Below are 12,473 nucleotides of genomic sequence, written 5' to 3' on the forward strand. Positions count from 1 at the left end.
TTTGCGATCACGCTAATATTTAGGAAAATAGGACAGAGGACTTCAACCCTGCTCCTGGGGATCAACTGTCCTGCAGCGTTTAGTTCCAACCCTAATTAATCACCTGAAGCAGCTAATCAAGCTCTTCCGGATCACTTGAAACATCACAGGCCAGGTGAGCTGAAACGGGTTGGAAACTTTGCAGGACAGTGGGTCCCCAGCCCAAGCATTCTGATAGCCAATCAAATGAAGAGTGACACTATGTGATGGACTTCTCTGGGAGTTTAGAAATTAAGTAACAGAACCATAAAACAGCATCTTACCCAGATCAGTATTAGGTCCCGCCAGAACCTGCCTGAACTTGTCGAGTCTTGACGCCTCTCTCTGGGTCATGGCAGGAGTCCCAGATGTGTTCTGATCCGCCATGCAAAATAAATAAATAATATATATATATATATATATATTTATTGTGATTTTCTCGATAATGAGAATTAATATTTTGCTTAATATAATGTTTTTGTGATGGTACATTGGCTGGTATAAATATAGCACTAAAACTGCCAGTAGGTGGCAGTAAGTCCTTTCTTAATGAGTGATTCATTGAATCACTCATTCAAACAATTCATTCAAGACAGCTGATTCATTTAGAAACTAAGCAAGAGATTGTCTTTATGAATGGATCAATGAATCATTGACTCAAATGATTCATTCAAAAGCAGATTAATTCCGGTACGAAACACAGCAGTGTTGCCCTGAGACGCACAAATGCTCTGCTCCAGCTTTGGTTGGAACCATTTTAATTGATGACAAACAGAAAATGTGTCTAAAATGTAACTCACTCAATATTAACTTCTTGTTTATAGAACTGTTGTATAAAATTATTAGCACATTTGCGATCACGCTAATATTTAGGAAAATAGGGCAGAGGTCTTCAACCCTGCTCCTGGGGATCAACTGTCCTGCAGCGTTTAGTTCCAACCCTAATTAATCACCTGAAGCAGCTAATCAAGCTCTTCCGGATCACTTGAAACATCACAGGCCAGGTGAGCTGAAACGGGTTGGAAACTTTGCAGGACAGTGGGTCCCCAGCCAAAGCATTCTGATAGCCAATCAAATGAAGAGTGACACTATGTGATGGACTTCTCTGGGAGTTTAGAAATTAAGTAAAAGAACCATAAAACAGCATCTTACCCAGATCAGTATTAGGTCCCGCCAGAACCTGCCTGAACTTGTCGAGTCTTGACGCCTCTCTCTGGGTCATGGCAGGAGTCCCAGATGTGTTCTGATCCGCCATGCGGGCCACCAGTGGAATCACAGGCCTGTGCGGGAGTGACTGCTGTCTGTGTAGTACTGCCTGGTCAATGCCCACTTCTGCCAGAAGACAAAACACAGCTTTAATGAGCATATACAAACTGCTGTCTGCTCTCTCACACCACTCTGCCCATTAAATGTAATTATGGAGGCAATTCATGACACATAGCATATCAGGACATGAGTTTGCCCACAGGTCTGAAGAGGCAGTTACCCCAAGATGCTCAGCTAGTGGTAATGAAACACTTCTCTGTCAAACTAAATCCATTACAGAGCTCGGCCAGATGAACCTCATTCAGAGTGCCATAATCATTAGGGGTAATCTTTGGACACCACACGATTCAATTCATTTAGATTCTATTTTAATTTAAATTCAGGGTGTCAAGATGAGATTCCATCCATCCATCTATCTAGCAGGTAAGCTCTAGATTCTAGAGTAAGTAAGCTCACTTCAGTCCCTTTGGTTGGATTTCAAGGACGTTTTGCCGAGAAGCATGTGTATAAAGAGTACCTATTGTAATTAATACTGAATAAATATTAAAAACATTTTGTTTTTCACCAATGAGAATGTCAATCGGCTTTCTCACTGAATGTAAGGCATTGTTTCTCAACCACCTTGATTTTTATTAGTTTTATTGTATTTATTATCATTTTAGCAATGTATATTATATAATTTATTTTAGCCTTCATTAGTACTTATTTTATATATCTAGTGATGTTAATTTCAGTTTGTTTCAGCAATGTTATTTTCAGCTTTTGTCATTTTTATTATATTTAATTTGATTCAAACCATCAAAACGGTTTTCTTCAAAAACAAATCATGATCAGTTTTTTTTTTTTTTTTACTTAATTTTACTTATATTTAAAACATTAAATCAGGTGTTAAGTTCATAAAATTGTATTTTATTTCTGTAATTTTATTTATTAATTATTTATGTATTTTATGTATGCATATATGTACATAAAAGTTGAAGTCTTGATTAGGCTTTAAAACCTAAGCAGAAAAAAAAGAAAGGAAAAAAAAAAAACACTTGCTGGTTCGGCTGATATTTTCTCAGCACTGCTGCCCGGTTTTTTTTTTTTTTTTTTTTTTTCCCCCAAACTAAATCCATTACAGAGCATAAAATAACAGCACAAAAAACATGCAAGTGTGTAACACATCTGAAGAGATACAAGGTGTGATGCATAATTTCGGAGGTTTGTGTTAGAGTAAATGTGTCAATAACACTATAAAATACCTTTTAAGTGATGTGTAAAGATGCCTTAGAAAGGGCTTTCTGTGTATATTCATATAAAATAGGTATATTTAAAAAAAATCATATAAGTAGGTTTAATGGGCACATGGGTACATTCTATGGTATAAATGTTTTCACAAAGAATCACAATGCATGGGTGAATTGATTTTGCCCCAATGTTTAATCATGCTGTCCAAACACTGAGCGTCACTGTAAAATGTGATTGTATGCTTGTTAGAGGCATTAAATCTTGGTGACTTTGAGAGATCATTCTCGCATTGAGCATCATAACATTTAATGACGTCGGTGTAATCCCTGCAGAAATTAGACAGTGCGTGACGGCTGTTGACAGTGTCAACACAAGGTGCTATTAGAGTAGATGTGGAACACATCGACAGGAAGTCCATTATCACAGTCATCCATTGCCACTGAGGCTGGCAATACAAATGGCTGACAGAACTGCCTGGCAGGGCAGGTACATTGGTGGTAGAAGACAGTCCTCATGTTACATACTCAAATACTCACAGGGAAATGTTTCATTCTTCGCTCAGAGGTTTAAAAGTATTTTGAAATACCTGAGCAGCGGTATACTAATTGCAAACATTCCAATGCCATCACACGGCTCTCCTGTGTGTTCATGTTATTAGTCGTTTCTCACCTCAATGGAGTTGAGAATTATACCTGAAAAGATTTCCATGTCAAAAAAGGTGAAGCCTCAGAGCACAGCCACCTATTACATATTTGCTACGGACCAATGGCAGTTTGAAGTTTTCTAGAAAGTTTGCACTAGCGAGCCGTTTCAAACTACCCAAACAAACCACAAACGAATTTCGGTATGGTTCGATTTTTTGATTGCAATGGCTTCATACCCATTCGTTCCTCGATTTGAATGCTATTTGGGCCTTCGGTCACTGCAGTAGTATGAAGAACTGGGATTCTAATATTATTGAAATAAACATGCTTTCATTTGATTTGCTATGATTCAAAAGTATCAGAGTGAAAGTTTGAGTGGCAGGTCTGTGGAAAAAAATGCATGTTATATTAGCATATTAAAGCAAAATGGCAATTGATTGACATTTCACTGAGAACAATTTGCCTGGGCCACACAGGTTTACAATGTTACAGCCTCCCAGTTAATGAAACTATTTAATGAAGGTCGTGCTAATTAGCTAGGAAGAGAACAAGGAGGAAAGGAAAGGCTAGAGTTTAGAAGAAAGTCAAAGGTCTGTTCCCAAATCCAAACTCTCATTTAAGCCTTGAGCAAAATGAGTTCATCTTTCCTAGATGCCATCTAGATGCCATCTAGATGCCATCTAGATGCCAACCAATATAGTCACACAAAATTGGCAAAATAATAATCTCAACCAATTTTTTTAATTTTTTTGGTTTTAGTTTGCTTTTGTAGTCTGTGCAAAATATTGCCAGGCATCTTGTGGGTGACCAATATAGTCACACAAAATTGGCAAAATAATAATCTCAACCAATTTTTTTGGTTTTAGTTTGCTTTTGTAGTCTGTGCAAAATATTGCCAGGCATCTTGTGGGTGATTGTCAGGCGTGATACAAAGTTACTAATGACGCTTTTCCACTGCATGGTACGGCACAGTACGGTTCGGTACGGTTCACTTTTGGGGGGTTTTCCACTGGGTACAGTACCTGGTACTTTTTTTAGTACCACCTCGGTTGGGGTTCCAAGTGAACCGTACCGTTACCAAAACGTGACGTGTAAACTCTGCTGATCACGGATTGGCCGGAGAGAATCGTCAAAAGAACCACTAGATTTAAATCAGCACAGACAGCGAAGGATCAAACGCTACTGTTTTGAACGAGCGCACCTTTTTTTAACAACCAAAAAGTTTTGTTGTCTGTTGCGGAAGAACAGACGTTCCTCTCGTTGATAGCAGAGGAGCGGATCCAGCGAGAGCTTGATGGGGCGACGTGGAATGAAAACGTTTTTTTTAGGAGTCGTGGTAGTAGAGGCGGCGCAACTATAACGACATGTGAATAATCCCACCCACTCTAAAGCGGTACTGAACTGCAGTGGAGACACAAACCGTGCCGAGCCGAACCATGCCGTGCAGTACTGAGCCCTGCCGAGCCGAGTCGTACCACGCAGTGGAAAAGCGCCATAAGGTGTTTTGGGTGGGGTTTTTTTGTTGTTGTTTAGTTTTTTCCCCTTTCGAACTCCTAAAAGGGCGTTTGTTCGATCTTCGCCAAATTTTGCACACAGCAGCTATGAAGAGTGCTCTGAAAAAAACGTATGTAAAGAATTTTGATTTGTCAAAGTGTTATGAAGACATTAGACAATTAATTTAAGCATTGTCCATTGACCAATATCTGCTAAACAAAATGCCCAAATTTAAATAAACTTGTATGTGTACTCACTTTATGAAAATCAGCCACAAATTGGCATCGCAATAAGCAACTTTACATTTTTGCTAATAACTCGGTTTTTGTTTCTTCTGAATTCTGTTTCTTCTGAAGCCATTCTGAGCAAACATGCTTAGTTTCAAGAATTTATGATGCTTAGGGGGCTAACAGCAAATTATAAATTATTAGCCATTTCAACTGAAAGATGAAGGCTGTGATACTGTTGTCCACTTGCACAGGAAAACAAATATTTTAGGTCTAAAATTTGTCCATCAGTTTCCATCACACTGAATGAAAATAAATGGATAGATCTTATTCATTTGTATAACTATGGTTTAATGACAGCACATATGATTAGTGTACGTAGAAACCTGTGAAATGCTTATAGATTATTAAATGTTTATTTGACTTTTATACTGGACTAAGTTATCTTTTGTGTCTGATTGCACTAATACTGTCAAAAACAAGGTTTACAGACACAGCTAGTTAACTAAACATGCTGCTGCTTGTCAGCAGGGATAGTTCACCCTCACTCTCATGTTGTCCCAACCCTGTATTAATTTCTTTCTTGTGCTGAACACACAAAATAAAATATTTTGAAGCATGTGGATAACCAAACAGTTGCTGGTCCACATTGACTTTGATAGTAGGGGGTAAAAAAAATTTTAAAACAAATATGGAAATGATGACAGAATTTTCATTTTGGGGTGAACTATCCCTTTAATGTTAATAAAACAACAAAACACAGAGAAAAATCACTCACTGCTCTTGACTGAAGAACTTAAATATATTTGCTTTAATAAGAATCAATGTATAATTTATACAAGTGTATATAGTTTTATTTTTTAATTTGTTCATTCAATTTCTTGAATGTTACTGCTAAATACACCCACTGTACCTGAAAATTAAAGCACTGTTTGTTTTATTTGTACATTATGTGTATTTATAATGTGTATCTTTGTTCATATTTGTTTTATAACAAAGATAAAATAATGACAAAGATGATTATCTTCGACCACTTTGGCCTAAATAGCTGCCATTGTTTTTTTATTACCTTGTAAGGCTTTGTTTTTTAAAATAGGGAAATTACTTTGGCTGTACTGCTCAGACAATTTGCAAAATAGTAAAACCAACATGACAAATTGTGATAAAATCGTGATTTTATCCTCCAAAAAATACAGTGATATGATATTTCTGCCATATCACCCACCCCTAAACGGCAATTTATTATTATTGATCAGTGTTATTTTAGTCTTATTTATATACTATTATAGTATTTATTAATATTTTGAATTAGCTTTTATTTTTTTCAGTTTATCTAAAATTTTAGTAATTTTGTTTTGTAGTTTAGTCATTTTTATTATTCCGATAACACTTTAGAATACGGAACACTTACTCACTTATTTCTTTTTTTTTTTTAGTTTTAGTAAACTATTTTACTACTCCAACTTTTTTTTTCAACTACATTTTTCATCATCAATCAATATTTATATTTTATTTTATTCAATTACATTTTTTAGTTTACAAACTCAACACGTATTAACACAACAATCAAAGATTCATTTCAGATTTGTTAACGCTACACAAGCAGTCAAACAATAAACTAGACTAAAAGAGTATACAGAGACAGGAAATGCAGTTGTACTGATGTTTGACTGACCTTTAGGTGAGCCGACAGGAGCTTCACTGTGTGACTTCTTCACCATTCTGTTGTCACTTAGTGGAAGAGTCTCTGAACTGAACGACAGATCTGTTGTCATCTCGGCCCCTTCCTCTCTCTCGTCCTCTTCATCGGGCTCTTCCTCCTCTTCCTCGTGTGCTTCCTGTCCATCTTTTTCATCGGGCTCAGTCATCTTGCCCATCTGCTGCTGTCTTCTTTCCTGCAGCTTGCTGTGGTTTTCTATCACCTTATTGGCTGTCTCCATGACAACCTCAATGTTGAGATTTTGGGCTGCCATAGCGAGAAGTTCATCATCATCATCTCCCACATCCCAGGCATCACTGGTGATGCTCTCAAACTCTTGGAAGGTGGTGGCTTTCTTTGGTTTTCCTGGCGTAGTGGTAGACGGAGGCTTGTTTCCTGCTTTCATCAGACTGCAACACAAAATTTTGACTTTTGTTTATACATGAATCAATCTCACACAGAATGCTGGTGTTCCACAGATATTTTTAATAATATGTGGTCAAATCATAAAGAACAGGGAAATTGTTCTGGCTTCTCTGACTCGCATTGTTAGTCACCGAGTCACTGTTGACTTACAAAAAGTAATTTTTTCTCAACACTGTAAATAAAAAGCGACTACATATGTTTTTTATGTTTATGAAACCTTTTCAGTTAAAAAAAAAAAAAAAAAAAAAAGCCATTTTCTTCAAACTACAAACCCATATCAGCCCCAAATAATGTCCCAACGAGTCAAAAACAGTTGTCTGAAGAAAGAATTTCATATTCCTGAAATGTTAAGACTTTGTGAGTTCCCAGCATGAATAAATTATGTAGATACTGTTATAGGATTAATTCTTGCTGTTTGATGACTTTCTCATTATTGTTAGTTATCTGTTGTGTTGTGATGTAAAGAGCTCATCATTTTACATTTGTTGAGTGTCACCATTCTTGAGGTTAGTGCATCAAGTGTTGAGGCCTGAAGTATGTTCAGCAATGTACAACTATATCTTACATTGCTTTGCTTTGTAAGGATGATTGTTATCCACTGTACAAATATAGCATGATTCACTTAACACATTAAGTGCCATATAAGACTATATTACATTTGACTATCATAAGAAATTAATTTACTGAGTTAATAAAAGAAAGTTTACTGAACAAGAAATCTTTTGTTGTCCTCATGAATATATTGGCTGAATGAAGCATTTTAGTGAACAAACCAATTCAAATTGACATTAGTTGTACAATTAGGCCGCTGAAAATGCCCAGCTGTGAGCGCAGGTTTTTTGTTTTTTTTCCAGTTGAGACGCTGTGGTTGCAATGATACGGAATATTCGCTGAAGTAATATGACAGATGCATCGCAAATTAAATGTTTCTCCAAGCCTTATTTTTCATAACAATAATATGGTAGTCCGGTAATTCTATCTGGTAAAGACATAAATATTAGGAGACAAGCAATTGTTGTTCAGTTCAGTCGTAGTACAAGCAGGTGTGACGGTTGGTCGGTATTAGTCCCGCCCCTCCTCCACCGTGATTGGTCAGCTGACTAAAAGTGACAGTTACGAGCGCTGCGTTTTACCCAAAGTTGAACATTCTTCAAATCACGGCGGCGAGAAAAAAACCGCCCGAGCGCTCAGCATAAAAAAGACGCCCGGCACGCTCCTGGCACTCTAAAAAACGTGGCGCTCCCATTGAAAACAACTGAAAAAATACACTAGCATCGGGAAAAAAAACGCTTTGGTGGACATGGGGCCTTATTAAAACAAAAGTTGAGAAAACTTAAAACTTTGACCAACTTTGTAATTTTTTTCTCTACTGTGACGTCTATCCGAGTGAAAAGGCATCTGAAATGAGAGGGTGGGACTTGACTTCGTCCTTCGGGAATTGATTGGATCGTTGGAAGTTGGGGCGTTGCTAACAAAATGGAGGCAGATCTGAATGCCAGTTTGCAGTTAGTTGTGGGGGGATTTCTCTCCACTGTATTCACCGCCGACACGAAGAAATGTATTTATTGAGGACGACGTGGACAATCAACGGCACAAAACATACCTAACAGAGAGAGAGAGAGAGACTGCCTGAATGACTGAGCGCGTCCTCCATCAGGTTAAGTCATATTCAGAAAAAAATAAATAAATAAAGTTTGTGACGTCCTAAGAGTAATGTTGTGGTAATATCCTCATATCCTTTCAATTTGTAAGGGTAGTGCCCCTATGGCTTACGTCAGCACTGGTTAGGCTTGTTTGAGATGAGCAAAATCTGCGCAGAACCAATCACCGGTGATCTCCGCGAGATTAGTTAGAAGATTAGAGATTAGTGCCGGTTAGAAAAGTGTCCGAGTTACATCCGACTTGCTCTGATGTCACGCTGACGTATGCCGAAAAACACTCGCGACGGCGAGGCGGCTGTGTCGGATTGTGCCGTCGAGCGCAGTTGCTCTCCACCGACTGCGCTGAACAAATGCATGATGGGAAACAACTGACTGACAGCTTAATGTAGGGTGACCATTTTTACTTACATTAAAGGGATTCATTTTAAATTTGAAAGGAAATGAGATATAATGCGTTCTACTCAATCGGATGTTGTATTCTCATTATAGCCAGCTAACATCAAAAATCATATTCCCTCTAACAGGGAGGCTCTTAAGTATCTCATTCCAAAAACTACAAAGGCGGCTGCTTTTGGTCTAGTTCAAGCATGCGGTTTCATGCGACACTTCAATGGGCATGGTTTGCTGATTCATCGTAGTAACATCTGTGGCTGTCACAAAGAAAATAGCAACAAGTGTGAACTGACAAGCATGATCACTACATTTTCATTTTATGATTACGCAAATTCAACATCAAAATCAACTCATCTTTTATTGGGAATGATTAATCTAGGCATACTATAGAAAAGAAGAACAACTTGTTCTTCCTCTGCAATTACTTTCTTTTTAAGGTTTCATTTTGCTTTTCGAGATCTAATCAATTCCCCACGAAAAAGCCATGTCATGCTCTTCCGTTTATTTTATTAAACGTGCATGTAAACTCATTTTACTTTCTTAATTGCATATATTTTTTTTAAGTGAAATAGAAAATGCAACAGCATCAACTATATACAAACACACGTGTGTGTTTCTATAGATGTTGCTGTTGAATTGTCTTTATCACACTGAAATTAAGGAAGTAAAATGTGTTGCAAACAAAACAGACTTCAAAAAAAAAATTTACGCAAAAGCACACAAAATAGAAAACAGATCCTCTTCTGTTCTTTTCAGCAAAACTAAACATGATAAAATACATTGCACACACACCGTATAAGCTATTAATTAAAATTACAGTTTAAATTTTGGAGAATACGGTGCCTGCAAAACAACAGAACACAGTTCAAACAGCCATCCAGACATTCAATCATCAAAACCACAGAAAATAAATAAATAAATAAAAATGTTGTCCACTAAAATGCATAACGGCACTTACTTGGCATGTAGCAAAGGGTCAAATGGGGGATCGAGAGACCACAAAATCGGCTATATATCTCAAATAAATAAATGAATAATCCCAAAAATGTTTTTTTTATGTAATGACATTACTTGTAAGATACAACAAGGTATATACGTGGCAATAAAGCGCAATGTTGACGCATTGGTCACTTTTTTTCCATTAAAATGAATATGAAAGAAGAAACCTCCTATACCACTACCTTGGAGAACTAAGAAAAACTTCAGTTTTGCTTCTTCATGTCAATTAATTTATTGAAGCAATACTGCTTACACTTAAAAGAGTGGTGATAGCTACTATGTCCTTAACCAGCTTCAAGAAACGACTAAAAACACATCTGTTCCACCTTTATTTGACCCTCTAACTCTAGCACTTTCTATTCTATTTGTGTGTGTATATATATATGTGTGTGTTTGTTTGTATGTATGTATGTATGTATGTGTGTATATGTGTGTGTATGTATGTATATATATATATATATATGTATGTGTGTGTATGTATGTCATTATATTATATATTAGCCTATGTAACATAAGATGTACAGTATAAAAGTTCAATACGCTAAATATATGATGGAACAAAACGGCTCTACATTAGACATTTTAATGTTGTATAGCATATTTTAATTTACATATGGCATGCAATATACGTCCGAGTGGCATAATATGTCATATATAATATAACTTTGTAAATAAATCGGTGCTGACCTCTAATTAACTAACAGTACCACAAAAAATGAAAGCAAACAAAGAAAGAAAGTATGCCAATCACTCACATCGCACCTCCTACAATAGGATTATGTGTGACGCATTTCTCTCAGGCTCCTCCCACTTTATCCGGGAAGCGAAAACCGCTATGTAGCAAAACTGCTTAGGAGTAAACGAGCAACATTGCAGCGACTGTAGTATTTGTTTACAATTATTTAAAGCGGCGGCCGGTGTAGTATACACCCGTTTTGAAGATGAAAGTGAGATAACAAGTGTGTATTTGCTGTTAAGAGCTGAAATGGAGAAGCAGACGCGTCTGTTGTGCTCTGAGCTGTGTGTTCAGCGTAGATTGTTTGAGGTCACATTAAACTGTGCGATTCTCGCGTGGAAAGACATACAAATCGCCCAAAAACACACCGGACGCGCCATATATGGAGCTGCCAAAGCGGGTGAGTTACATATCTAATACAATAACAACACTATAACATGTACAACAAGGTGCGCTGCTGCTGTTGTATGTTCTAGTGCGTGTGTTTCAAAACTAACCGAGCTGCTTAAGAGCGATCGTATCGCGGTGTTGGGGGTAACGCATTACAAGTAACGCGAGTTACGTAATCCGATTACTTTTTTCAAGTAACTAGTAAAGTAACGCATTACTTTTTAATTTACAAGAGAATATCATATAATTTATAATTTATAGAGAATATAATTTACAAGTTACTTTTTCAAATAAGTAACGCAAGTTACTTTTTTTCCCCAATTTATTGATTGACAGCTCTCCTGTTGAGAGAAATCAGATGTTACTCCAGTTCTAAAATAAATATGAATATGCATTAATTCATCTCACTCACAAAACAAAAACAGATTCAGTATTCCTCCAAATGAATACAAATAATGCAACTCAGAATATGACGCAAACCTGCAATAATTAAATGTTAAACAATACAAATATCCTTTATGTATTTAATCCCATTCTATTTGCTTCTGACCTTCGATGATCCAGTTCAACCGTACTAATAAGCACAAATTACTCTAGACAAACATTCGTGTGTCTTTTTTTATTGCTGAAGTGTGTTGAAATGTCTTCTTCTGCATTCTACTGTACGGACGTAAATTTACTTTCCCTTCAGCCTGAGGCTTATTCATTTCACTTTTGGTGTGAAAAGGCTTTTATATTTGCCAAAAATATAACTTTTGTATTTGAAAAACAAACAAGCAAGCCCTGCCCAGATTTAAAAAAGTAAAAGTAATGCAAAAGTAGCGTAACGCATTACTTTCCATAAAAAGTAACTAAGTAACGTAATTAGTTACTTTTTTATGGAGTAACGCAATATTGTAATGCATCACTTTTAAAAGTAACTTTCCCCAACACTGATCGTATGTACAGTACGTACAGAGAATCGCAGAACGCAGCATTTTTGACCACCTAACTATGATGACCCAAAAAGGCACTGGCTGGATGACGTCTTTGATGGCCAAAACGCTGCTTAAGCAGAACGTGTATGCACTCTAAAAAATAATTCAGTGGATCTGTTGCCACTACTTAATTTAATGCATCAGTGCAAGTTAAAAATTCAAATGTATTGATTTAATTCAACATTTTAAGTTTTAAACATTTTTTAATGAGTTGTCCTGATATCTTAATGTTGATAATTACATCAACGTAATACTGTGTGTAACTTCAACTTAAATATCTGTGTTAGTTTGTTTAAAACATTATTTAAGTTGT

The 12,473-nt window shown here is 36.6% G+C and overlaps 2 protein-coding genes across 2 annotated transcripts in view; one reads left to right on the forward strand and one right to left on the reverse strand.

Moving 5' to 3' along the window:
• Window positions 1–980: 980 nt before the first annotated feature.
• Window positions 981–10,053, reverse strand: LOC107600032 (TBC1 domain family member 22A-like). Its single transcript, XM_016291798.1, has 4 exons — window positions 10,017–10,053; window positions 6,555–6,988; window positions 1,171–1,350; window positions 981–1,078 (listed from the first exon to the last, which is right to left on the reverse strand). Exons 2-4 carry the CDS (start codon window positions 6,982–6,984, stop codon window positions 981–983), a joined length of 708 nt encoding a protein of 235 aa, XP_016147284.1. The 5' UTR covers window positions 6,985–6,988; window positions 10,017–10,053.
• Window positions 10,054–10,867: 814 nt separating this feature from the next.
• Window positions 10,868–12,473, forward strand: part of LOC107600034 (ceramide kinase-like) — a 41,450-nt gene continuing 39,844 nt past the window's right edge. The window contains exon 1 of the mRNA XM_016291799.1: window positions 10,868–11,193. Coding sequence (XP_016147285.1) covers window positions 11,043–11,193 — 151 coding nt within the window. The 5' untranslated portion in view covers window positions 10,868–11,042. The remainder of the gene's footprint in view (window positions 11,194–12,473) is intronic.

Source organism: Sinocyclocheilus grahami, unplaced genomic scaffold (assembly GCF_001515645.1).
Source record: "Sinocyclocheilus grahami isolate Dianchi unplaced genomic scaffold, SAMN03320097.WGS_v1.1 scaffold276.1, whole genome shotgun sequence".
Taxonomy (NCBI): domain Eukaryota; kingdom Metazoa; phylum Chordata; class Actinopteri; order Cypriniformes; family Cyprinidae; genus Sinocyclocheilus; species Sinocyclocheilus grahami.